At 39.3% G+C, this 27,935-nt stretch overlaps 2 protein-coding genes across 18 annotated transcripts; one reads left to right on the top strand and one right to left on the bottom strand.

The window, feature by feature from the left end:
- Positions 1 to 1,042: 1,042 nt before the first annotated feature.
- prkcsh (protein kinase C substrate 80K-H) lies at positions 1,043 to 9,509 on the top strand. Of its 2 annotated transcripts, none has more exons than XM_031312792.2 (18): positions 1,043 to 1,167; positions 1,525 to 1,684; positions 1,832 to 1,948; positions 2,633 to 2,728; positions 2,816 to 2,873; positions 3,043 to 3,160; positions 4,700 to 4,829; positions 5,092 to 5,176; positions 6,446 to 6,524; positions 6,842 to 6,925; positions 7,008 to 7,157; positions 7,245 to 7,338; positions 7,650 to 7,719; positions 7,830 to 7,919; positions 8,010 to 8,084; positions 8,186 to 8,285; positions 8,379 to 8,538; positions 9,294 to 9,509. In XM_031312792.2, the coding sequence occupies exons 2-17, from the start codon at positions 1,585 to 1,587 to the stop codon at positions 8,523 to 8,525; spliced, it is 1,593 nt and encodes a 530-aa protein (XP_031168652.1). In that variant the 5' UTR covers positions 1,043 to 1,167; positions 1,525 to 1,584; the 3' UTR covers positions 8,526 to 8,538; positions 9,294 to 9,509. The 2 variants fall into 2 exon arrangements, with proteins under 2 accessions (XP_031168652.1, XP_031168653.1); XM_031312793.2 differs by having other exon boundaries at positions 1,065 to 1,152.
- A 362-nt stretch (positions 9,510 to 9,871) lies between these two features.
- elavl3 (ELAV like neuron-specific RNA binding protein 3) lies at positions 9,872 to 27,733 on the bottom strand. Of its 16 annotated transcripts, none has more exons than XM_031312796.2 (8): positions 27,250 to 27,725; positions 20,299 to 20,518; positions 20,103 to 20,206; positions 17,722 to 17,875; positions 17,361 to 17,586; positions 17,023 to 17,076; positions 16,403 to 16,441; positions 9,872 to 15,628 (listed from the first exon to the last, which is right to left on the bottom strand). In XM_031312796.2, exons 1-8 carry the CDS (start codon positions 27,256 to 27,258, stop codon positions 15,280 to 15,282), a joined length of 1,155 nt encoding a protein of 384 aa, XP_031168656.1. In that variant the 5' UTR covers positions 27,259 to 27,725; the 3' UTR covers positions 9,872 to 15,279. The 16 variants fall into 16 exon arrangements, with proteins under 16 accessions (XP_031168656.1, XP_031168654.1, XP_031168657.1 ...); XM_031312794.2 differs by having other exon boundaries at positions 17,361 to 17,589; positions 27,250 to 27,717; XM_031312797.2 differs by having other exon boundaries at positions 9,872 to 15,607; positions 17,361 to 17,589; positions 27,250 to 27,717.
- Positions 27,734 to 27,935: the final 202 nt, after the last annotated feature.

The raw sequence follows: 27,935 nt of genomic DNA, 5'->3' as shown, positions 1-27,935 counted from the left end.
CAAACAAACTAGTCATTCTCTATTAATAGTCAATGTGAGATTGAACTAATTTGACTGATAAAGTCAAATGTAAGCTGATGTAGTCACATAGGATGTGACATGTTCAAAGGAAATAAATGTGTCCTTATCTAACTTGGCCATCTCTAGTACTATCACCACCTCAATTTGTTAGTAACTTTGGTCCCCATCTGGGTTGCTGTCAGGTTACTTTGTCGCAGACTGACTCCCTCTGTGAATAACTCTCTGGGCTTTAATTCATGTGTTTATTCACGAGTAAGAAAGATTATTCAAGGGAAAAAACAATATGAAATGATTGTAATATTTGTAAATGATCTTGCTGTAATGTGTAAAATGTGTCCAAGTTATTTTTTATATTATTTTTATGAAAGTTTTTTCCTCTTAACAGAGCTGAGGTTTCATTTTGTGAATAAATGCATTTAATAAGCAAACATCTATATATAAAATAATATTATAGTATATCAGTATATTTTTCTTTTATTTCACTGTTCAGTACTGTAAAGTGTGTTAAAAATACAAATAAAGTAAGATTTTTAAATTAAATGCAATACAGTTGTCATGTTTGCGGTTATTACAGTTTCCTTGTATGCTTGTCCACTGTTAGGTGGTTTGTTAGCAAATCAAGTGTCAGCATACTTGTTTATATGTATTACATTGTTATTTATCCAGGGGCTGGTAGCCAAATCTTATTTTTGTAGCAAGACTGTATTAATAACTGGATATTGCAGGCAACGCCCCTTGGTTGTTAAAAACATTTATACTAGTTTTTAGATACTTTGTAATGATAGTGGTAGTTTTAAAATAATATCTGTCCATTTGAACGTTACCTACTCGTTAGTTTTTACGCCGTTATTAATTATGGTGTAAGGATAACGGTGCAAAGAGTTATGACTACCTGAACCCATGGATAAGAAAACGCCTGCACCTGTCTGGCTCCATGGATGTAAAAAAACTGGCTCTGGCATGAGATGGCTGCATCTTCCCCAGAATCCTCTACTTCAGACGGGTGCCATCATATTTCTATGGATGCCATGGCTCTCCACCAATCACAGGGGCTAAATAAAGCGTCGTCCAATCAGAGTGAAACATGACAGAGTGGTGATATACGCATGCGCTCTGACACCACGGAACTAGGTGGCGTATTTACTGGTAATAATCATTAGCTTGTTCTAAGAAAACGTTTCATTTTACTCTACCCACTTTATTAACCTTATAGTATTGTGATGTTTTGTGATGTTATTGTAACAACATACGTACTCTTGGTATTTTGTTAATGTATGGGTTGCTTATAGCAAAAGCTTTAGCTAAATTGGCTAGATAGCATTCATTTGTTAGCTCTCGGCTAACGTTACGTTGACAAGACGTTGTACGTTATTTGTCGAAATAGGCCTATGTAAGAACAGGCGCAGTTTTGTCAATGTTGTGTTTTATAACGCTCTCGTCCTTGTCATGGCATGTTAATAGTGAGTGCTTCTTGTATTAAACTGCAAAATCTGTGTGATTGAGGCGGTTCCCGGTGCAGCTGAATCTTGCTAAATACTGACTCAGTGTGGAGCCCGCCCCATCATGATGTGCTGTCAGTACATTCTGCTGCTGCTGCTGCTAGGTGTCTCAGGAGGAGTCTCAGCGGTGGAAGTCCAACGCCCTCGCGGTGTCCCTTTGTCAAGTAAGCATTTAATTTAATCACAACTATAACAAGACAGTTATATGAGTACAGTTGTATATTTTGCGCTAGGGTGAAAGTTCACAATGAGTTTCTGTAGTTTTAAAGCTGTGATGGCACTGACCCGCTTCTTCTGTTCAACCTGTGAAGAACGGCAGTTCTATGAAGAAGACAAACCTTTTACTTGCCTGGATGGCTCCCGCAATATTCCCTTTGACAGAGTGAATGATGACTACTGTGACTGCCAAGACGGCTCTGATGAGCCAGGTGCGTATATCCTGCATGCTGGAGACTCCTGTACTTCTCTAGTACTATTTTAGTACTTGCTGCTTAGTCTGTATAATGAATTAATGAACAGTAAATACCAGTCCATAGTGCCAGGCAAATCACTGCTATAACCCTATGGTACACCAAGCATCCACTTTACCAATAAATTATATATTTCATAGTTAAAATATTCACTGTTCTTTAACATGGTAATATAATCACTCTATATAAATCGAAACATCACTGTATATACTGTCATATCCACCTACCTCATGTATATAAAGGAACCTGTTACATTAATCATCCCATATTTATTCCAGCACCCTTTGCACTCTGCACTATTGCACTATTACGCTTTACAAATTCCATTGTGGTGTTTTATATATATGTGATACTTTTTAATATATATTTATATCTACCTAGTCTAATTAGTTATAGTAGTTATTGTTTGTAGGCTTGTTTGTTTACCTTCAGCTTTGTTGTTCTTGTTTTTAGCCATATGTCTATTTCTGTGTGTACGTTAGGTGCAACACAAATTTATTCAAATTCCTTGTATGTGTGTACACACACACACACACACACATACTTGGCCATTAAAGCTTATTCTGATAATTCTCCCTTTGCAAGGTCATGACAATATCCAGCAGTTTTGTATATCTACAGTAATAAGACATTTATTTGCAGGCACTGCTGCTTGTCCCAATGGCAGCTTCCACTGCACTAATGCAGGTTTCCGACCAGGCTTCATCCCTTCCTCCCGCATCAATGACGGAATCTGTGGTATGAGTTTTAAACTTTGCTGACTATTTCTTTTCAGATGTGTTGTGTGGGCAGGGTTTTGTTAAACGCCTGTGTTTCTTGGGACAGACTGCTGTGACACAACCGATGAGTACAACAGTGGTGCCGCCTGTCAGAACACCTGCAGGTGGGGATGTTTTTGGGTTATAATGCTAATAATTTAAGCATGCTTCATAGTCTTAAGCCTGGCTTCTCCATAGATCCTATACATGTGCTTAAATACACATTTAGTTTCCAGAAAATGTTAAATGTTTTGTTTTTGTTGAGTATTTTCTTTATATCATGTGTGATTGCAGGGAGTTGGGGCGCAAAGAAAGGGAGAGCCTGCAGAAGATGGCAGAGATCGCTAAGGAGGGCTTTCTGCTTAAACAACAACTTATCCAGGAGGCCAAGAGGGGCCTAGAGGATAAGAAGGTATGAATGACAAGAAAACCTTTGGTATTTGTTTGTGTAATAATTGAGAGCTCTGAAACATTGATTGTCACATTGTCAAATATGTTGTTATACAGAGATACAGACACTTCAGTAGAAATGTTTGAAGGTGTCTACGCCAACTGTTGCATATCTAGTTACGTCACTAGAGCTGGGCAATATGGATAAAATCAAATATCACGATATTTTTTACCAAATACCACAATATCGATATTGCGGCGATATTGTAGGGTTGACAATTGGTGCTTATACAAAATAATAACACATTGAGATTTTTGATAAATAATCATCAGTGGATATAATGACTAAAGCGTGGTTTATGCTTCTGCGTTAAATCTACGCCGTGGCTACGTACGTAGTCTCACTATGCTTCTAGAGTCGCTACTCACTCCAATGCTACGTTTACACGTGGCCGGCTATTTTCATAAACGGACATTTCAACCTCTCCGTTTTCAAAAATAACATCGTGCACAGGTGGCAGTGTAACGAGAAGCTCAAGCCCACGTTAGCCAATCAGAATCCCGAAATATAGCAACAACAGCAACATATCACTTCCTCTCTCTTCTCTTCCTCGGCTGCCTAAATCTCCGTTTGTCTCAGTTTACAAAATCTCCACTCTGGTCTGGAGTTTTTAGAAAGAATCGTTTTCAGAGGCGAATTCTCCGTTTGCGTGTAAAGGAAGGGCACAGACGAAGGGAAATCTCTCCGTTTTTCAAAATAACCATGTACGTGTAAACGGGGTACAAATCTAATCGCCGTTACTCTCTCACTCGCTCTACCACACTCCCCACGCACACACACATGCCGGCCCTGCTGTTTTCTTAAAGAGATTGACACGCACACCAACGCACAAGTATAAACTTCAGGCCACTTATGTAGGCTATGGCGAAAGCTCTGTGTGGAGCCTCCGCAGGACCATAAATCACGCTTTAGTGTGGAAAAGCAAATAATATAACAGCTAGAACAGTCTGGTAAGTTCATAAAATGACATCACTTTACTGTAATGTAGCCTTTAAAACCAGGAAAAGACTTGTGTCATAATACGATATCCACAATTTAAGACGATATCTAGCCTCATATATCGATATGATAACGATATATTGCCCAGCCCTATATGTCATGTTTTGCCTATTATACACAGAAAAACTGAAAGCAGTAGTAGGAGTGACCAAATGTTGAGCACATCCTACTCATTTACTCTTAATGGGCCTGGTTCACATCCAGAAACTAGACGCTGGCTGGCCATCTTAAGGCACGTGTAAAACACACACAAAATTAAGCTGATTTTAGATTAAAAAAGATGTGTTGTTGTGAGGCTTTAGGTGGCAGATTAGTTATTCTTTCCGGTTTCATTTCATCGTTACTGTAGCTTATTATGTGACCTGCTGTTGTTGTTGCATCTGACAGTTGTTTTCTCTGGAATATATGTTAAGATATTGTTTCGTAAATTGAATAGAGTTTTCAGGTATTGTGTAGATCTTAAATTTGTTATTATTGTATTATTTTGATTTGTCTCAACAGGCCAAATATGCAGATGTTCAGCTCAGTAAGAATGAGTTTGAAAAGAGGGTGGAGGCTCTGAGAACTGTGAAAGAGACTGCAGAGCAGCCAGAGAAAGAGGCCAAAGAACGCCACCTGAAGGCCTGGGAAGGTAAATTAGGATGTGAAAGCATATCACCATCTACTGTTTGTACAGAGCATTACATTACTGATAGTATAGTCTCTCTTATTAACATTTTCTTAGCTAGACTAAGTTGCCTTGATGCCACATACAATAGTAGTACTCAAACAAATTCACTGATGATGCAAGACTTCAGGCCTGAAGTTAAACATTTTTTCAAAACATGTAATAACACTATATAACGTGTGTCGTCAGACGTACTGATTACTCAAAATTAAAATTGTTGTTTCAGATCAAAAGGCTGTTATTCAAATGGAGAAGGACAAGGCTAGAAAGGCTGAGGTGTTTCTTGAACTAGATGATGATGCAGATGGCTTGTGAGTATCAGCACCTTCCAAATAATTAGCACCCATAATGAGGGAAGACAGTGTTGTGAATCTTACCACGGACAACTTTAAAAGTTAAATACAGTAGTGCAAAGAAGAAATGCAGCATTTATAAATCTGGAGCGATAGTTTATTTTGCCTTTTTTTTAGGGCTGTCAAACGATTCATTTTTTTTTTATCGCGATTAATCGCTGAATTTCTATAGTTAATTGCAATTAACTATAGGAATCAAATGAATGCAAAGAAAGTGACTTTATGAACTTGATTTTAAGATTTGTATTTGTTTATTATTTATTTATTTACTGTAAACAAAAGAAAAATGTGTGAATCTAGTCACACATTTGAATCTAGAGTCAATATAGTGTGCAGTAACTCCTAAATAATTTTGATTACTCACTGACGTCCAGTGATCACCTTGCATCACTTTGCAGCAGTTCCAGTTGGGCTGCTTTCTCTGTGTCGTACAGGCTGTGTATGCGTGAAACTACTGTCCCCCTCGATGGCAATGTATAAGACAGATCAGAACATGCCAACAGTAGTCTTTAAGACCCGAGACTTCTACGATGCTGACAGGTCTGCAGTTAGTTGCCACCCATTTTGCAAGAGCGGTAGTAATTTTTTTGGATTTGGTTTCATCCACAGGTCGGCAAGTAGCACTCTCCAAAATAGTGCTTTGCCCGAGCCTGCTAGCATCAACCTGAATCACGTTAACTGTACTACTATGCTTCGCTCGTAGGTGGTAGCTCAAGCATGACGTGCTTCGTGATATTTTAATTCGGCTTTACACAATGTGCATATGGCTTTCGACCCATCCGGGAGTTTTGGAAAATAAAACGCACCTTTCAGAATTTCGTTGCTGCTGTCTTTCTCCATCATGCCTACAGCCTGCAGCAGCAGGATGTGTTGTTACGAGGAAGTATGGCAAAGTGCGGCAAAGGGTCAAAATAGTAGCCCCTTAGGCACGACGCGAAACTGAGTGAAAATAAATTTACAAATGGCGGCATGCGATTAGAACAAATTAACGCGTTATGCTCTTTCCTAAGTTGTCTTGTTGCAGAATTAAACCCTGATGGCAGTCTATAGAGACCAAATTTTTTTTTCTGAACAAAAAATGTCTGAGAATAGACTCTTTATTTTATTTTTTTATGTTCATTCCTTTCACATGTAAACTTTTCATTAGTGTGGTAGTAACTTAGTGTTTTTGTAGCTGGCCTTGTTGTTGCCATAACTCAGTGAATGATTTATTTCTGTTTGTTTCAGTGTCTCAGTGGCTGAGCTTCTGTCCCACTCTGAGCTCGACCCAGATTCAGATGTTTCATTCACAGAAGCAGAGGCTCAGGTAAATGTTTTCTTTTGTATTGTTCCTTATAAAACACTAATGTTAAAGGGGCTGTACTTGACATTCAGAACATTAATATAGCAGTGAACCCATGCAAAGATATAGAGGATTAATTCTCCTGAGAAGAGAATGAAGCAACACATCCTCATACCTAAACGACATTACAGGTAGATTTCCAAAGACTCCCAACATGACCGTTCTTTTTACTGCCGTGCTGTGCCGGTTCATGTGAATGTAATCATGCGTTTTATTTAACGTAACAGGCGCAGTTTAAAACGCAGCATATTGAATATGAATTTTGTCTTTGGTTTGTACAGGGACTGTTGGGAGGAGTGGACAAAGTGGATGCCGTAGCATTTGAGTCTGTTTGGATTAACATCAAAGAAAAATACATATCAGAGGTAAGAACCTGATGATTTTTCCAATAAGTTCCATGTGTGAAAAGCCTCAGCTCTTCTAAATGTGCAGCTTTCTGTGCATCAGGCCAACGCAGACAGCCCAGCACCAGTGGAGACTCCACTGGCGGAGATGAGGGACAATGAGTCTGAGCAGTACCCTGAAGAGGACATCCCAGATGACGAAGAGGATGATGATGAAGAGGATGAAGATGATGACCCAGATGATGACTATAAAGTAAGTCCACTGTATTTCTCCATCAACGTATGCTGAATGACTCAAGTTTATTTTAGTAAGTCACTCTTATCTGTGTTTGATATGCAGAGCCCTCCTACGATGCAGACCCAAGAAAAGAAGGATGACGAAGATGAGGGAACTATGCCACCCTACGATCAAGAAACACAAAACCTTATTGATGGTAAGTGTGTATGAAAGTGAGTGACTCAGCCAGTCCTCAGCTATTAGTGAGTCACGCTGTGAAATACTAACAGAAAAAAGCACAGATGTGACTGCATACCTATTAGTTTGAATTTTAATGTGCTAACTTGAAACTGAACACTCCTTCTGGTAGCGGAAATAAATTGTTTTTCAGAAGAGCAATGTGATTTATTGAACAGATGTGATGCTTTTATATGACAGAGGTCTATTGCTTGCCTTTTATCAAAAGCATTAACTAGGACTGAATTTACTTTATGGGTTTATTTTTATTCTGTACATTTTGATTCCCAGCTGCTCAGAAAGCCAGGGATGCATTTGATGAGGCTGAGAGAGCTCTCCGGGAAGTTGATGATCAGATCAAGTAAGTACTCGGAATAACTCGGAAGGAGCAGTAATGCAATCAGAATTATTTTGTTGCAGTGTGATGTTAGTTAAAGAAGATTACATTTTGGATTTGCTTTCTGTCTGCAGGAACCTTGAGAAGGAAATCTCCTTTGACTTTGGACCCACTGCTGAGTTTGCCTACCTCTATAGCCAGTGTTATGAGTTGACTTCTTCTGAGTATGTGCAGACTTGGAAGAAAATGTCTTGTATTTATTAATTATTATAAGTTCCTACTTCTGAAGGACTAAGTTAATATTTTGGTTTCAGGTACATCTACAGGCTCTGTCCGTTCAACAGAGTATCCCAGAAACCCAAGTATGGTGGATCAGAAACTAACCTTGGGTAAGAGAATATCTGTGTTTTTTCTTAGTATTTTATGTTTTTTTTTTTTTTTATATCCATACTTGACTCGTCCCATACTTTCCATCATTTGCTTTCTGTAGTACATGGGGACAATGGGCAGGTCCTGAGGATAACCCTTACTCTATAATGAAGTATGAACATGGAACAGGGTGCTGGCAAGGCCCTAACAGATCCACCACAGTGAGTCTCCGCCAATCAGCCCTGATTAATGCATTAAGCCTTAATGTTTGCCATTCGACAAAGCACAGAAAATTGATATTCTTTGTCCTTCAGATTAAGTTAACGTGTGGAAAGGAGACAGTTTTGACATCGACCTCAGAGCCCAGTCGCTGTGAATACCTGATGGAGTTTACCAGCCCTGCTGTCTGCCAGGAGCCCTCAAGCCTGGATTCAGTGCTTCATGAGCACGAAGAGCTCTAGATCCTCTGGATTTGTGAGTAACTCCAACTTTTCTGTGTTTGTTGGCAAACTTTAAAATAAAAAGAATGAATTGAGACAATACACTGTATTGTGTGGGGCACATACAGGGTGGTCTGCTGCAGGACCATATATTTTCCACAGTAGGATCTTAGTCTTGGCCCCATTGGCCCAAGATTGTGTAGAAGAGAAAATGTACTGCACCTACAGATCAACTGATCACCATTTCTGAATGGTGCTTACACAAACAAAGTAAAAAACAAAACAAAAACAATGACAGTCAAAGCTGCATAATGGGAAGGTTTAGCATATCAACATTTTGTTGCGAAGAAATTCCCTTGTGCAGTTACAGCTTCCCTTTAGAAGAAGAGCAAGACAACAACAAGAGCAAGGTAATGGTTTCTCATCTCCTGTTTATGTTTTTTATTATTGATAGATGAGGTATTGAACAAAGCTGAGCTTTATTATAATGATAGTGTGGATGACTTTAGGTCCGTTCATGCGAGTGTGAAGGTGAGACGGTCTGGGACAATAGAAGTTTTTTTTTTTTTATGTATTGTGGACCTAAAACACAGCATAACCCAAATGTAAGTGCTGACTCCAAGATAACACAAGAAGTAAATACATCACTGGTGCTTAGTGCTTAGTCCTCGGAAAAGAAACCTCTCAGGATTAATTGCAACTAAATTGCCCTTACATTTTAACAACTAGGAAGTCATGACTTAAGCAAACAAGCCATTGAAATGAATGTGTATGTGCTCACTTTTGCAGGTTGCTCTTGAGGGACCACAGTCACTGCAGCAACATGAAGTTGCCATGCTGTGAGCGGCACCACCTTGGGGTCAATAAACAATGGAAATTCCAATGAGTAGTTATCTCGTCTACACATCCGACTTTCACTGCTACCTGTTGTTATTTCTCTGATTTATGTCAAATGTAGTCATTCCATTGTTTTCAAATAAAGTTAATTTTATCATATTCCAAAAACCGTTGTCCATTTTTAACTCTGGTTAAAAACATGTGATTTTAATTAATTATAATAATTAAATATACTTATATTTCAACATACTACATATCTCTAAATAACACATTAGGAAGACCTGTGTAGAAAACCTACAAATACCATATTTAAAGCCGAGATGTATTCCGTTCTTTCTGTCATACTCTCAAACCATTTAGCATAGTTCTTAGTCTGCATTAATTTAATTAATATAAAATATATGCCTACTTATAAAAAGACCTATTATAAAACTAACTGGAGAGGGTAAGGAAACAACTTAGTATAGACAGAAATGTTTGGTCATAACATTCAATAATATTGTTTTGACAGTCAATAAAAATTGGGTCACTCAATATTTGTAACTTTTATTTTATTTTTTTTCTGGCATGTAAAGTACAAATAATTAAACAATTCCATGAAAAAGTTTTCAAGCGTCTTCAGCTGAAATCCCAGTAATAAATATCCTAGACTAAACTGAAAGGTTTTATTTTTTTTTTCTTTGTTCAATTTTGACATTGTTCATTTGGTCATGTTTGGAAGTATGAGATTTTGTATTTCTTCCACTGACATTGGTGTCAGTAGAACCTGTTTTGATAATTTTCACTCTTTGATTTGTTCTACCATTCCAGGAAAATGTAAGAAAAACATCACTAAGTTACTGCGTCCCCTCTTCTAAATAAATAGACACAAAATACAGTTGGTTGAGAAACAGAAGGACCACTCACCCCTTTACTACCCTAGAGACTCCCAAGAAAACCTTCCTGCAGCATTTCTGAGCTCTGTAATATTTTGCCGAAGCTCTTGGCTGGGTTTCCAAATGCATCTTGGCTCTAAAGAATAGCTTAGTTTCAATAGCACAAATTGGTATTGAAATTGATACAGATGATTTCAGTATTACAATGCGTTTACAGAAACGGAACCCTTTAATATCTTTTTCAATCCATCAGCATAAACAGGAAAGCTTTTTGTGAGCATATCAAACCTAGGACACCCCCTTTGTTCCTGGCTAGTTGCTGGACCCTCAAATGGGCCAAAGCCTCGCTACAGGGGCTGTCCCATGTCTCAGGGGTTCACAGAGTGGTTGAAAAAACAAGACTGTGATTAGATTAAATAATTAAAAGATTTTCATTTAACAAGACAAACAGAACACAGGCAGTAAAGGCATAACATCTAGCACACAGCATGTATGTTTATACACTTCAATTAGTTAAATATAGCAGTGCATTCTTTGACTATGGAGAACGTTTCCAAATCGTACTTCTAAAGCTGTTTTTCTGTTTGTCCCCCTTTTTAAGAAACGAAATGGTGTAACCACAATTTTGGCAAACTTAAAATCTTTTAAACTTGCAAATATAATGAAATAAACCATAAATATACACAAAACATACTTTATACGAGGCAATAATAATAATCATAATAAATAGTTTTTAAGTTAACAATAAGTTAAAACTACAAGCTTAAAGTCGCCCGAATAATACAAGTTTGTTGGCGCTATTTTGAATTTTTTCTGTTTAAATTATTTTATGTTGCAACAAAAGCTACCACAGACTTTTACAAACACAATTGAACACAGTTTGATTGAAATAAAAAAATCTAACTAAGTCTAAAATCTGCATACACTGTAAAAACTGCAACTAATTAAATAATGGAAGAAAAATAACAAACTGTACCCAATCAATGTAACCAAACATAATCTTTGACCCATGTGTGTACTCTATGGCAACATCAACAACACAAATATGCTAATTTAACAAGTGAGTCTTGATATGTAAATGAAATTAATAAATTACAGGAAAAATGATATTTGAAATTGACATGGGCTAAAACTGATGATATATTAGACAGTATTCCTTTCAAGGTGATTTAGAATTGCTCTAAGTCAGCCAATATGCATTTTGTTTGAGCTTGCATGGTCAGAGCACAAATTAGGGGCTGAGGAAGTGATTATGGAAATTTACTGATCAGACCTCTCATTGCTTGTTGGATTTTCTTAATGAGTCTGTTGATTTTAATTTTTTTGTCTGAACTTTTGCTCCTTTCACCATTCCGCAAACCTTTTCAGTGTGATGTTTAATTTCTTTTTTAAAAAATATATATCATTTGTTCTCAGTCAATATAAAAACAAAGCACATTGCACTTACTGTTCCATAGGAAAGTTTTTTTGTCTTTTTAAATGATTATTGTTGTTGCTCAAGCAGTGTAGTATTGTTTCCTGCCATGGTCCTTGGCTCTCTACTGTACATCAGGTGTAGGTCTTTGTATAGACTGTGTATTGAAGGTAATTTTGGGCTGTGTGTCTGGTATGTGGGTTGTTTTTACTATCGGACATGGCTGGGTATACAACTCCAGCTGCAGTTCAACGTGACCTGTTATCTTGGTTGTTCGAAACGTCCGTCACTGGTCTCACCAAGTGCTCAGTCCGACGCTGCTAACTCTTGCAAATTTCTCGACCCGAAATAGCTAGATTAGTCCTTTATGTGGTCAGCTCTGGAAACACCAGCAACAATCATTTAGAGTATTTCAGGGATGAAACAGTATGAGTCAGATCGAAAGATGTCAGAGTAAGTGGTGCAATGTTAACGGTTTTAAAGGATTAAATTGGTCACAAAACAAAGCGTATGATATAAATGTTGGGGGAAATACATTATATGGATGCAACCAATTTTTCCTTTGTCAAGAGGTGAACTGATTCATCGTAATTTATTTTAGATATGACTCTTATCATTCGGTGTGTGCATGAAATTTGTGCAAACAGTATTGCTTGCAACTGTATCATTTTAGCATTTGGTCTAGTGGTTATAGGATTTAGAAAATGCAAACTGATATGCGCAACTTAGATTTATAAAAGTAATGATAACTGAAATTGTAGAGGGTCCTTGTTCAATAAATAACATAGATTTGTACAGCAATTACTCAGGGAATAATATAGTTAGTCTTAATTTATCCTTCTTGGTACTGACTTGCAAAGCAATTCTTTGGCAAAAATCAAATATATCTAATCATAAAGAATCATGCTCAGTGTTCATTATGAATCTGGATTACTGTTTGAATCTGCTTTTTACCTTTTTATTTGCAAGCAGCTGTTCAGTTTTTCAGCTGGGCAATGAGCTGGTCTCACTGCAGCTTTGTCTGGGATTCTCAAGTCAAAGAACTTCACTTCACTGCACTATCATTGAAGCAACACTGTACACAACTTCAGGACAAGAGATGAGTGTCTAAGCACTCATAAGTATAGATGTGTCTGTCAGGTTATACCCCCAAACTGTTTAATTTTACTTTTATTTTTTTACATCAAATTTGTTTTTGTTAAGTTTGTTTCAATTGTTGTGATATGGTTGAACGGTTAAGTTTGTACGAGATACAATGTTCCTTCGCCCCCTCCCTAAATCCCCACCCATACACCGCATGCTTATTCCCCCTTGCTCTGCAAAGATCAGAGGGTTTAAAATAAAGCCATGCGATGTCCCAATTTTCCAAGCTTAAGAATCTGTAAAAATTCAGCACATGGTCTTGTTCCTTTGTATGTATAAAAATAGATTTATCTCTAATGTAATCCTTTCAAAGAGATCGTCCTCTTTGGCTAACACAGCGTCATTTAGAAAAGCAAAAGCAAAAATGTCTTGAATATAGTTGACCTTATTTAATCTATGATCATGTGCACATGTCTTGATATTGAAAGACATTAGCTCTCCCCATGGTAAATCATAAGTCTGGTCTGGAACAGACATTTCAACTCGACAGGTTGGCCTTAATGTTTCATCAAGGGTGCCATAAATAACTTTCATGCAATTGGGTTTGGGGGTATTTTGAGAAATGCTATTTTTGTGGTAGCGCCAAACAGATCTGAAGCAAATAAATACCTTTCTGTTGTAAACAGAAGTATAATTATGACACTCATTTGCAGGCTTGATGTTGTACAGTCATCTTTTAAGAGGGTAGGAGTTCAAAGTTTCTGGGATGCTTTTAAGAGAATTGAGGGGTTTTAAATAAAACTGAGTAGCATTTGGCAAAGCTGGAGGAACTGGTAATCTTTCACCTCAAAGGATCAGTGATCATTTTAACGTTGCCAGATATTATCGCTCACACATGTGACTCTAAGTCAGTTTTATGTTTGAATGTCTCAGTCATTTGGAACTGCAGTCCTCTTAATCTGCTCTATGCATGTTGTTACTGTTTCACTTAATGTTAAAGCTTTTTTATTGGAGGAGCTTCTATCTGTGCACTAGACTGAAGAATAATACCGGTGCTCTTGAGTTTTTGCTCATCTGGGTTATTTCTCTGCAGACCAGCCTAGAACATTGTTCAGTCCATGGGGTGTGTTGTTGGGGTGACATTTTCTTCTAGTTACTTTTAGCAGCTACTTGGGTCATAATCTTATTTAAACTGTATAATTCCCTGCTTCCATTTATCTCAATTAATCTGGAGATTTAACCTGTCTTGAGTACAGTAACATTCATAATCAAAGCATGTAGAAGAACAATATAATTTGGTCATCTTGTTTGCTTTTTCCTTTTTTCTGCTTGACACCAGATAGCCTTTCAGTTAAAGGGATAGCACACCAAAGTATTGCTGACAAAGCCATGCAAAGTCAAATGGCCTGTGGATAATGTAAAATACAGGTGCAATGAAAAAATGTTGCAAAAAGTGAAAAAACACCGGTATTTTCCTTTGACGTGGCTGTGTTATGGTGAAACGGTTTCCCCCTCGTATTCGTCACTCTCGCCCACTAGAGAATTACTAATGAACACTGTCACCATGGGAGCACTGCCACTCTGCTCTAAGTTCACAGACAGTCTGCTTGTGTTGAATCCATCCTGAGGATAGATTATAAGAAAAACATTTTTTTCATGTTTTTGATCTAAATATATCTTCTAGTTATTGAAATGGGTTTCTGTGATACAGAAGTGTACTCTTAATGTTGTTCGGTGTGAGACTGTGAGGGAAAGATTGATTATGATGACTTTTCTGTGACCAGTATTCATTGGTTCGCCTAAATCTTATTGGGTCTGAGCTAACAAGCTCACAAAGGGTAGAGAAACTGCGTTTACGCTAGGCACCACCTAATGCAGGTCAGGAAACAGTTGTCAAAGTTTCTAGAAAATGCTTACATACTCGGCTATTATAACCACCTTAAATATTGAATATATAGTTATATTTTAATAGACGTATATAAGAGAACACTGTTTTTTAATTTCATTTTCTTTGATCTAAAAAAATCGCTGATTCAAAATGCCCAAGTGTAAAAAAGTGACTACATCCTCTCCAGCAAGATAATAGGAGAGATGGTGGGGTAAGAGTTTGGGTAAATTGCACATATTTGTTCATTTAAATTTTTGATCGTTTTGTTCATCAGTTGTCATTATTTGCCTGAATTCAATCAAAGCACTCAGTACACATTCTCTGTCACATTCGTTAGACTGTCTCCTAAATAGATAGCTCATCCCCTACCCAACAAACCAGCTACGTACCCCTTCTAATTCAATCCAGGCAAATACAGGGAAGGACTAGCATGTTGTGTAAAGAGAAAAGAAAAACTCCACTAGTGTGTTTGTTTGACTTGTGTATGCTTGCATGTATGGATATGTTTGGTTATGTCTGTGCGTGTATGCGTGTATCTGTGTTTGTGATAATATATTATGGATTTGTGTGCGAATGTGTCAGAGAGAGACTCAGTCCAGGCCCATTTAGAGTGATGACACAGGGAGCTCAGGTTGCTCTCCCTGTAGGTTGAAGGAGCTTATGCCAGCAGCCTCTCTCTCAGGCCTTGTGCTGCTTGCTGGTCTTGAAGGAAACCTGCAACACGCGGTCACCCAGGCGGTAGCCATTAAGGCTAGCGATAGCCATGGCAGCTTCATCGTAGTTGGTCATGGTGACAAAGCCAAAGCCCTTACATTTGTTGGTGGTGAAGTCACGTATGACCTTGACGTTGGTTACGGCGCCGAAAGGCCCGAAGAGCTGCCACAGGACGCTCTCGTCCGCCTCTGGGGAAAGGTTGTACACAAAGATGCACCAGCCAGCTCCAGTTGGACCAGTAAGGTTGACCCCCGCCAGGCTGGTCATGCTGTCAATGGTGATGGGGGAGAATCTGGGGAAGAGAGTAGGAGAGCTACCATGGGTGTCATTCTGAAGTTCCACACAGAATTCAGTTCTCTATACTGTCTTTTAAGGGCATGTATCCGTGAGAAATGATAAAGATTGTAGTTGGGTATGGAGTCGAGGGACACCATCCATCCCCTCTGCTGTGCAGTAAGTAAATATGTCTGGGCACCACAGTGGCTCCAAACTACCTGCTTTCATACAAAACGACACTGTGTTCCCAGAGACACAGACACCCACACAATGTGCATATTTTCTTATTTTCTCTGCTGAACAAAGCCTCTGGAAGAATTAAACACATGAATCACAATGTTCAACAGAAATCACACTATTGAACAAAACAGAAACCTAGAGAGGGATGAAGAGCAAATTGGAATCAAATCATACACAAACTGGAGCAAACAGAGGAGACGCAAACGGAATCTGGTATGTCCATGCTGGTGAAAAAAAGGGGACATTAAAGCAACTGAAACTGACAATGTTAGTTCATAAATAAATACATATAAATTATTTCTATTAATTAAAATAAAAGAACGAAAAGGTTAAACAAAGCCATGCCAGAATACCCTGCTGTTAGAAGCTTGCATCATTGCTTATTAAAATTACAGATAGTAAGTTGTTGTCTGGGCTGCTTCTGTACCATGGTTTAAATGGGCAGTGGGTATTAAGAATTATGGCCATTATATCTGATTTCGAGATGAAGTCAGCAGGTAGTATTCCAGGCACTTTGTTTGAGGTTTTATTTTGGCATGGATGCTTTTGAAAATACACCTTTGGCATTTACCTCTTGACTCCGTAGCTGGCGTTTAGTAAATTGTCGAGTCTGCAACGCAAGAGGGAGAATGAAGGGGATGCAGAAGTTAGTTATGAGATCTACAAGGAACGGGGGCTTTCAGTTAACATGTTGCTCCTTCACCAGCTGGCCTCCAGAGGGCATCCTTTACTGCAACGTAGTCCCAAACCATCCAACCACAAACTGATGGCGTGTAATATAGTCCTGTGAGTATACTATATGTCTCAGTAGGTATTTATTGTTCATTGTGAGTTCAGTTGGTTAAGCTCCAAAATAGATTAAACTTTAATAGTTTAAATGTAACAAATCCTGTATCCTAGGCCATTTCACATACTGGTTAATAATAATTATCCATACTGAGTATGTGAGCATTCCAACCTGAGAGGGTATCTCCAATTGTTTGTGAGGTTCCGAGAAATATTTAATACTGGGAGCCTTTGACTTTCAAACCTTTTGAGCCTTTATTCAAAATTACCCATGTGGATGTGGCCAACATCTGGCAATGCCTGTGTAGAATAGGCAAACTTTCACAGGTTCAGTATTATTCTTCTAAAACCACTATTTAGTTAGCTTTAGTTTTTTATTGTATTTGGAAAAGTCTGGTCTCTTACATTGGTTTTGAGCTGCTATTTGGATCTGGTCCCTTTCCAAGTGAAGGGATCATGCTGCAGTTTAAAAGAGAGTCAGAGAAAAAGAGTGAGAAGGAGGGACAATGCAATATTGCCAATTCCTTCTGTACTGCAAAGCAATACTATTGCTTAAAGGAACAGTTTACTAGTAAGTTGTGTTAATATTGACAGAAAAAGTTGTGTTTTATTTGGAATGTTTTCAATTACACAATTTTCCTCATTAAAAATTAGACCACATTTGCTGATTTTGGGCTGGGCCTTCATTTGATTGATTTCTCATTTTACTCTTAGGTGATGTGAGGTTGCCAAAGGTTCAGTACCTGAAACGCTGAGTCTGGTGGTGCAGGGGCCCTGTGTAGCGGCGGGCAGCAGTCTGATACAGCTGAGTCAGTAAGGCCTGGCCTGTCTTCTGGCTGGGGTTGTTGGCGAACTTGACGGTGATGGGCTCGGCAGCACCCAAAGGCTTCTGTCCGTTCAGACCTTTGATGGCCTCCTCTGCTTCATTCCGTTTGTCAAACCGGATGAAGCCCACTCCTCGTGATATGCCTGCTCCGATTAAGAATACAAAAAAATGTTACTACCTTGGCATCAAGGACTGTTGCTGCCTACCAGTCTTTCATTCAGAGATGGAATGGCACTTGATGTCAGAGTGACAGCATGAGACATGAAATAAGGCTATACCTGTAACTTGGTCCACTAGGATACGGGATGTGATGATACGACCATATTGGGAGAACAGCTGCTCCATGTCCTTCTGGCTCATAGTTTTGGGGAGTCCACTTACATAAAGGTTGGCATCACGAATAGAAGCTGAGCTTGGCCGGGCATATGATACCTATAACACCCAAATAAAATAAACTAATAAGCGCATTATATTTGTATAACACAAAATTAGTTCATCAAAGTTTTTCTCAGAGGGCCTAAATCAGAGAAAAACAAATGTGTCAACTTGAGGAAGATGTTAGAAAGACCTGATGCAACAGGAGTGAGTTCCCAACAAATAGTCTTCATTTTGACTCCTGCTGATTTCTCCTAATTTCCCCTCTCCACAGACCCAACTGTCTCTTTGCTATCTGTGGACCTAATCAATGCCTTTAAGCTCACACTCAGTTACAATGAGACTGTCACAGACACATTATGAAGACTGTACAGTAACAATTACCCAAACTGATACCAGACATCAGCTAACAAGCCCAAGTGCCAGCTTTGTTTTGCACTGAAAAACATCAGCCCGAGTTGATGTATTTTCCTGAATTCACTTGTGACTTAATTAGTGCATGGACATTTTTGGTGCGTGTGTTTTTATATCCCTTATCGTTTTCTGTTTTCAGAACATTTTACATCTAGTACTGCAGATGAATATCTGATTGATTGTAAAAGAAAAAGTCATACACACATTCTTGTTTTGTGTTTATGGAAGCATGTGAACATGTGTGATAGAAAAAGTTCAGTGCAGTGTTGTGTTTGTGTGTGATGGAGAGACAGAGTGAGTGTTGTCTGCGATAGGCTGAACAGCCCTCCCTGTCCTGCCTTCTTCCTTTGTCTCTATCCTCTGGGGGAGAAAAGCTCCACTGGCAAACAGCAAACAATGTAAGTGCATCACAAGACTTGCAGGATCCTTGACAACTTTTAAACACTCTGTACACACACACACACACACACACACACACACACACACACACACACACACACACACACACACACACACATATTGTTTATATGTATATGTATTGGTGTGATGAATTTAAATTTATAATAGTAATAGTTTGCGAATTTTACTATTTTTTTTAAAAATGTTTGTAGCTTTAAATTTGGCTTATTGCACAGGCACAAACAAATCTTTGATGCTAATTAAAAGGACTTGTATATTATCTTTCAGATGAATACAGGTGTTCTGATTTGATCCATCAGTACTAAGCACCAGTGTCTATTGTGTACACAGATGGACTGTATGAGCAGGAGGGTTGTGTGGTGCAGTGATTAGGGTGTTCTGGATGAGTCAGGGGGGAGTTGCTGTGTTCAGGGAGCAGTAGCTGCCCTATAATTAACCCTCTCCCTGTCGCTCCCACAGTACAGATGGTGCCTGAAGCCCATATGGCCTCTAATCCTGTCATTGGCATTCTGCTCTCTGAGCTACCCCCTACCCTTCTACTGCTGCCCCCTCCCTCACAGCCTCACCCCTCTCTTTTGAAGCCTCCTGCAAAATCAGAGAATTAAAACTATGCAATTGACCAAAGGAGTTATTTTCTACATCTGAGTGTAAATTATTAAGTACTTAATTACAGAGTGATCTATGTATAGATACATCAAATAATTAGTCAATGTCATAACACAGATCAACAATATAACATAACAATTGCCATGACAATCAATACTTTTTCTACTTGGTTGTTTCCGGATTGAGAAGTAATTTCTTTTGTGCAAGATATTTCAATGACAATATACACAAATATTAACTATTTGTTCTTCCAAAAAGGAACCAAATCCAGTACTTGCCTTTTCCTGCTTATAGCGCGTTGTTTGATCAGTCACTAGTCAGAATTAACGTCCCTATTCATGGACAGCTGTTGGAAGATCACCTGCTCTGCTCTCTCAGAGATTCGATTTCTCAATCCTGCAGTTTGTCTCAATCTTTGATCTACTTTGATCGGGGGGGGGATGGAAGGAAGTGGTGTTTAATAATATGCTCCCTTTTTCCCTCATCTGATTTTGGGACAAAGAAGCCCCCTAATTAGCTTAGATTGGAGGCAGATGGGGTAACCAAGACTGACCCTAGTGCACCAAAGTCAGACTTCCTAATTACATTTCCATCACAATAACCTCTGCATGCTGTCCGCCCCTTGCTTTCTGACCTCCACTCTCTCCTGCTCTTTTCACCCTTTCTCCCACTTCCTTTGTTCTGGCCACTGCTCCCCTTTTTCTCCTCCCCATTTTCCTCCCCTCCCTCTGTCACGTCTGTCGCCACCTCTCTCAACCACCCCCACCCTCAACATCTCCACTTCCTTTCTTTTTGTCTAGCACTTCTTCAAGAAGAAGATTTAAGAGTGTAGAGGTCTGCTCACCTTGATTGTTTTAGTCTGCAGTTTGAGACCATTGAGTGTGTTGATGGCCTTGTCTGCATCATTTGGATCCACATAGTTTACAAAGCCATATCCCAAACTCTGACCTGGAGACAAAGAAAGAGACACAGTGGTTTCAGTGCTTCTCAAAACCAGTAATAGTGATGATATTTTTTTCAACGGGGACAAAGTGTTGTACCTGTTATCTTGTCTCTGACTAGCTTGCAGGACTCAATCTCTCCAATGCTACCAAACAAACTTTTGAACTCTTCCTGGGTCATGTTCTGAGGCAGATAGTTGACGATCAGGTTGGTTTTGCTGTCGTCTGTAGAGCCATTGGTGCTAATGACTGGACCGTTAGGCAGACTGGTTCCGCTTGGACCGTTGGACACCTGGGTTTCCATGGTGCTGATTATCTGCTGAGAAAGAGGATGGAGTTAGATTCATAGGTCACAATGAGACACAATAGGACACAGTGGAGATATGGCTGTATAAATGTGCATGTGCTAATGTTTAACATATAATACATGCACACATATAAACTACACACGCACGCACACGCACACACACACACACACACACACACACACACACACACACACACAGACTGTCCACTCTGTCACTGTCAGAGGGAAAGGTCAGGAATCAGCATTGCTAAAATGGAGATGGATACACGGTCTGATTTAAAATCTCCCCTCCCCCACTTTTACCCCATCTTTCCTCCCCTCGCTCCCTGCCTCTGGTTCTGCAGATGTCACAGTCCCTTTTTCCTTACTCCTCCCCTCCCCCTACTCTCTTCCAGGGTCAAACACCATTACATCATTACACAGGGACTGATAATAGTGATGGTGGTGTGTGAGGCTGGGGGAGATTGAGGTGGCAGGGGTTGAGATGACGGATAAAAAGGAGAGTGACAATGTTGAATGGACTTTGTGCTACAAGAAATGAGGAATATCACGGTTTGGTAGAAAAAGGATTTAGGATTACTTGTTTGCTATTTGGACATTGTTCAGGTTTCTTTGTGGTCAATTGACTTATTTTTGTAAATTGATTGAGGGTGTGGGTTAATGCACAGTATGGTGTTTGTATTGCTCTGGAGTACACCTTGTTGCCTAATTTGATCCACAGGGGCTCCTTAATTGTGGTCAGAACCAAAACCTCCTGCTCCACTTTCACTTTCCCTTTTCTCACACTCTAGCTCTCTGTCTCTGGATCATTATTGGGTGAAATTTGTTGTGATGTTGCTCTGTGTGAAACTGATATAGCTGCACTGATTTGTTCAGCTGTTTGAATTAGAAAATAATCTCTGATACCCTAGGGTTTTGTTATGTACTGAAAACCTGCAACAGTTTCAGGCATTTTCAGTAACTATTAACTGTCTTGTTTTACTTCCTATTTTATTGTGCACGTATTGAATATAAGGACAGGCATTTTTTCACTTGCATCTGTTATTTTCATGTTCAAACATCATTAGATTAAATATTTGATTCATTGCACATGTCAAAGTAAATAAGTATGCCTGTTTAGATTTAGTTATCTTTGTTGACTCATGCAACTAAAATGAGCCTCTATAGCATTACCATGTTACATGTGTGTGCATTAGAATTTCGATGCATTTTGATTCCTTTTCACAAACAAAATGGACAGTTTTAATGCATATACAGTGTGGTAGTAATGCCATAATGTAAATAGTTTTGTCACATTGTGGGTTCGAGCTTGTTGGAGATCTTTAACTGGTGGCTGTTATGTATGTCAATAAGGCTAAATAAGTCTCCTCTAAAGCTCGTGGGGTCTCACAATGTAGTCCTAGGCAACAAAGGGACTTAAATAGTGAATCTTCAGAATTATTTCAAAAGTATATTCAGGGGATCTCCTGTCTTGATTAAGAAATATTGTAGATGTCACTGAAACATAAACATATACTTATAACAGATGTATTTACCGGGCAATTAGCCCCTACGGCTTTTTAGATTATGTCCTCTAATAATGCATACCAATCTTCTTTTTTTCCCCAAAGAGGGGTATTTAAGTATTTTCTTTGTTGGTTTCCAAGGAATGATCACAAACAGAATTTCTGTCAGGTTGTTAATTTCATTCACAGCTCACCATCTCTTGTAAATCCACACCAACCTTTTATGTTTGTATAGGCTCTATTTCTTTTGTCATCTATTTACTAAAATAATCATTTCTTCAGACATTTGTGCCATTTCATGTGTTCTCTCTCCTTTCCCAGCATCTTTGAATGGGTCTGTCTAACCTGCCTCTTCTCATCGTCTCTGTAACCTGCTGTCTAGCTTTGAGTCTCACCTCGAGTCAGGTTGCCCAGGTAACAGCCCCTCAATGACATGCATTGTAATGACTGAATGGCTTTCTTACTTCCAGTTTGTGTCTGTACTTATTAGGAACAGATATACAGGTCAGACTTTTTCCCTCCGTCTATTAATATGGCTTTGCAGAAGCAGGGAATATCAGTGAGTGAAATTGATAATGACAGGGGGAGAAGGAGCACAGTGACAGAGTTAAGACAGCCTAAAAATAAAATACTTCAGACACACATCTATGCACAGAGGCAGCGCAACATAGATAGCAATCTGTCACACCATTTTGATGCAAGGCTAAAATGCCTGCTGACTATGTTTTTCATGCCACCATGAATTATGATAGGATTAACACATGTTGACAAAAAAAGGTGGAATCAAGCTGTTATGTTGTATTTGTTGAAATATTAACCTAGTACACTATTGTGTGATGTGATATCTGACTAACAGAAATACGTGCAACTGAATGTGTCCCAAATATGACGAAAAGTATTTTGAAGGGGAAAAAAACATTAGGGCAAATTTGACTCGCCAACTGAAATAACCCTCAACATGGCAGAACACTCATCCCCAGTGCACAGTGTGAAGTTATATAATTCACAGACCCACTGTGTTTGGGCTGGGTACACCGAAAGTGTCTGACACAAGCAGTAACTAAGATTAAGATTTTCATACAGAAATAAACAAGAACAACATGCTTTAAAGTTATTTGAAATATAGAAAAGGATTGTTTCATCTTAAGGCATATTTCATATTGTATACCATCAACACATATCAACATAGTCTAGAGTTTGGTTTGCAATAACCCAATTACTATGACAACGAGACAATAAATCCTTATTATGATGTAGCCTACAGTAGCATAAAAAATCCTAATACGCCCAGTATAGATCTACTCCTCCAGACATTTTCGACTACTGGAGACAATAAAAACATCCACAACAGGAGTAGCTTGTAACCATGACATCCTGGGTGCAAATATGGCCTAGGTCTTTTTATTGCATATCATTCCTCCTTTTCTCTCAAAAATATTTCTTGTTATCTATCTATTGAGGATGACAACATGCCATAAAATAGTCTTTTTTTAAATCCTCTTTTAAAATTCCTAAAAGATGACAGTTGTTATGGTAGCACTAAGTGTACCACATTGCTTTTTCTCTATTTTGGGGTTCTGTGAGATCTCCCTAAATATTTAATGTACTGCATCAGCATCGCCCACACATGGTCCCAGACTTGCACGCAAGCAAGAGCCCTGCCTCCTCTGCCAAACACATGAACCCAGACTTGCACGCAAATAAGAGCCCTGCCTCCACTGCCAAGCACACGTACCACCTACACTGTATACTATTAAATTACAAAACACAGAAGCATTACATGACTAAATGTAAATGCAGTCAGTGTTCTCTGTCTTCTGATGCCTCTAACCCGCTTTTCCCAATTCATTTCTGCTCCAAATGCAGCACAGCACTGGAGGCTATAATGTACAGAAGAATAATCGTCTCCCAGTTTAAGTCATAACATGAGATTTGCCACGTTAGGCTACATGTTACAACACACTAATGCACACCACAATTTGAATGTGAGATATAATGACATTTAGGCTTAGTGCAGATTTAAATTCACTTGCTGTATGTGTGTAATAGGCCTATATGTATTTTAGTTATATTTGTGTTAACAACACATCAATCAAAATGAACACGTAATTTCTTTAAGAACACTATTGATAATGATTTCTGCTTTTAACGCATAACCTTGTCTGTAGTCCACATTATATTGCATTATATAAAGATTTTTTTTTCTGGAAGACATGAATCAAAACTGAATGCTAGGCTGAAGTGTAAATGAGCCCTCTAAATAACACAGATTACAGGATTATCCCAAACAAAGGGCATTAGCCACACTCTCGGCAGCTTTAGGGATCATGGTGGCAGCTGTAAAACAACAGAACGACAGGAGTCACAGCCCATGTCAGCCATGCATTGAGGCTCCTATTCTACGCTCCACAGACTAAAAATAAAAAGATTCCAGCTCTCTGATTATTTGCTGCTTTGATAAGATGGGGACAGACAACGTCAAAGGCTCAGGGAGACAAATCTGTCCTGCAAGTCCTTGTAGCATGCGGGGCGCTATCCAGCGTGCTGAAAAAGGGAGTGGCTTTCAGACGGTCTCACAGAGGCCCGTGAATCCAGCAAAGACCACCGAGTGGCTTTATTTTATATTTCGTTGGTTTTAAAAATGTTTTAATTCGTGTAATTAAGAAATAAATGACAAAAACGGCTATTCAAATATGGCAGCCGCAAAACATAACCCTCGATTTCTCTGCTTCTTTATTTAGCCCCCTTTTTTAAAGCCAAGACTTGTGAGCTCTGCAGGCATTCATGAACCGGAGCGCCTTTTTGCTGAATAAACGTATTGAAACGACCAAACAAAAGAGCCACCCGTTCCTCCTCTTCTCTCTCGCAGAGGCTATGGCAGCACTATGAATATTAATGTAAACAGTGGCGCTTTGTGTCGTGGCCAGGGGCTGCAGGAGTCCGGGAACAATGACTGTTACAGTTGCCAGCCACAAGTCAAAAACGCCATCGTAGGTCAAATAAAAAATCACCAATCCGAAATATTTATTTGCTGAGCATCGTTTCTAATTATTGGTCTTGTATTCAGTGATAGTTGTATTTAAAAAGCCACATGGCTTCAACTCGGCGAGCTTTGGCGTATAGAATATAAGGCGAATGGCCACTAGTAGATATTGTCAAAGGAATTAAACTCAAAATCAACAGTCGTATGTACCCTGTTAATGATATTGAAATTATATGATCGACATTTGTTTCCTAAAAACATGAACACGAGATACATTTTGCAGTCTCAGAGATCTCTCACCTCTTTCTTCCCTACAGGCTTTATATCTCACGTCTCATAGGCTGTAAGTTACACGCCACGTCTTAACTGTAGGAATATAACGCAGCATGAAGCATTTTAATCGTTTTTATTTTGGACAGAGAATACAAATGTCCTCTAACCTTTTAAATCATCAGCCAAAAAGTATCTAGGCCTACATTTAATTCTGTATTTTTTTTTAACTTAACACCAATCAACTGTTTAGGCTGGTTTACAGTAATGGCCTCGGCTGCCCTTGTCCTTGAATTGTGTAAGTGCCTTGGATAGGTTATCTGACTCGACGCTTTTATTTGCTTGGCACTGCGGTACAGGCATTGAGGACTGCGGACCATGTGGAGGGGAGCTACAGCCTCTGTCGGTGTGTTTCTGTCTGGGCCTGCAAGGGACAATAGGTAGCCTAATGTACAACAAAGGACATAAATATGCGATTAGAAATGTGTGAAGTGGACAGTTCGAGCCTTACAGATGATGAAACAACTTGCTGTCCACCTTCATTTTATGCATTTTTTTCGAGGCAATATTCGATTTCAAATTCAGTGAAATGAGATCAAGTTGTTCATGGGCCCAACTCCCTCTTTCACATCCTGTTCCTTCAATGTGTTAAATAATATATCTTGTGTTCCTACTATTAGTCATAGACCGAACAGCCTGGTATTTTACCATGTGTAGGCTACATACTGTTCCAACTCGTATTGATAATTTCATAATTCCAAAAAACAAAACTAATAAAATAGTTTAGGGATTTTGTCACTTTAATAAGCCGGGGGTTTTAACACCGGCATGTGATTTTAAGATTGGACAGAGAAGCATCCACGCTGATTACTGGTTTTATATTTATTTCCTGGCTTCTATAATTTAATGTACATGTGTCTAAATTGCTATGCTTAAATAAACAACCTACTGTTAACCGTAGAGCATGTCAAGAGGTAAAGCGGAGTAGGCCTTTTGAGGCTTCAAGGCCCTCGTCTGGTGCTTAAGTCCAGCAGAGACACGCCCAATCCGGCGTTGGCTCAGACCAAAGCTAATTTATCACCGCTCACATCTCCTTTTATCCGACACGCGCAACGCAAGCATGGCCATCTTGTACGTATGCGATGTGATACTTGGAGGAAATGCGCTTAAAATGGAGATGTCCGTGCGCGTCCTTGCGGCCTCTGAGATTTCCAGCCCATTTACTCGGTTGCATCGCAACGAGAACCATGAGGAATTTGGACTGTCTGATTCAATGCAAACCAATGGATGCGTAATGCCCCCCCCCTCTCCCCACCCTCCCGGAGTGACTCGACCCTTTTTTTACTTTGCCTTGCTGGATGGGCCCTCAGCCTCCTAAGCATCATGTTTTGTCTCACAAACCCGTCTCCAGCATCCTTGTGCTGCACCAGGCAAAGAAAGCAAGTCCTCCCCCCTCATCGCCTCTCTAACTCCATCACTGTAATCCTGCGGAATTCCTTAATTTTGACTTCTACATCATTTTGAAAATATAAAATGAAAGCTTCGATATTAAAGCAGTCTAAGTCGCTGTGATACGTAAAGGCTGTGCTATCTAAAATGGCAGGATAAAGACTTTAGCCATGATGACTGCAGGCTGGAGCGCAGCCGGCATGGCGCATCACTCAGTATGAGATTGCTAATTGCCACTATCGATCGTTAATCTTATCATAATAATACGGCAGTGCATTTCAGACAAAAACATAGGACTAATCCCAAAGATCCTCTATGTTTTGGCATGTGGGCATAGCCATGGTGCTCTGTTTAACATTACATTTGTCTCCACTAAAGATATATCAGTAGGAAATAAATATGTGTGTATAGCTACATCACATGTACACATGCATTGTAATGCATAACAAATCCAACATAAAGAGACTGAGATACAATAAAAGCATGCTACTACAACATCCCCTTCACAAATATAAGAGAAATGGAGTCATACGTACAGTAACCATTCTTGACGTACAATGAAAGAAATCTAGGTCCTTCTTTCCAATGGTCTTGAAGCTGGAGACTGAGTCTATATATGCTCTTCAGCCTTTATATTATATGGCCGTAATGTTCTGTCAGGAGTCCAAATGAAAATAAAAAAAAAATAAAAAAAGGAAAAAAAATACAATCTTCGCCAGGGAATCTCAGCCCTCTGAGATTGTAGGTGTCCTCTATAGGATGAAAATGAGGAGATAGGGGTTTTCTACTGGATGATGATGAGGGAGAGCGTTCTCTCCGAGTGGCGTGGGCGATGGTTCAGAAAAAAGAGAAGCAGTGATCCTCAGCAGGGTGTGTCCAGGGGAGGGTGTTCTGGTTCTCCTGTTTTATGTGTATTTCCCTGCTCCTCTCACAGTCTCCTTCTGTGCCTCTGCTGCAATGTTCTTCTTTTATGCGTCCTCCTGGCTGGCAGAGCGAGCTGCTGATTGGCTAATTGTGCAGGGAGGGTACTACATGGCAGCCATTGCAATGCGCTCCTCTCCCATTATCCCCTTCAGGAGAGATCACCAAGAGTCCCCCCCTCCCCTTGCTCTTCCATCCCTGCCCTTCCATCTCTCCACTCCCTTTTTCTTGCTGCCCTTCCTTTCTTCCTGCCCCCCTCTTCACATACACACACACACACACACACACACACACACACACA

Source organism: Sander lucioperca, chromosome 21 (genome assembly GCF_008315115.2).
Source record: "Sander lucioperca isolate FBNREF2018 chromosome 21, SLUC_FBN_1.2, whole genome shotgun sequence".
Lineage (NCBI taxonomy): Eukaryota > Metazoa > Chordata > Actinopteri > Perciformes > Percidae > Sander > Sander lucioperca.
This window is presented reverse-complemented; position numbering and strand designations above follow the sequence as displayed.

Bases quoted from the DNA above. Each gene is read 5' to 3' on its own strand.
- prkcsh (XM_031312792.2), top strand. From the start codon at position 1,585: ATGATGTGCTGTCAGTACATTCTGCTGCTGCTGCTGCTAGGTGTCTCA. The intron at 5,177-6,445 runs GTGAGTATCAGC...TGTTTGTTTCAG, and splicing joins GATGATGATGCAGATGGCTT to TGTCTCAGTGGCTGAGCTTC. The intron at 7,920-8,009 runs GTATGTGCAGAC...TTTTGGTTTCAG, and splicing joins TATGAGTTGACTTCTTCTGA to GTACATCTACAGGCTCTGTC.
- elavl3 (XM_031312794.2), bottom strand. The intron at 20,207-20,298 runs GTACAACACTTT...CTTTGTCTCCAG, and splicing joins AGTCAGAGACAAGATAACAG to GTCAGAGTTTGGGATATGGC. The intron at 17,077-17,360 runs GTACTGAACCTT...TTTAAACTGCAG, and splicing joins CACCAGACTCAGCGTTTCAG to CATGATCCCTTCACTTGGAA.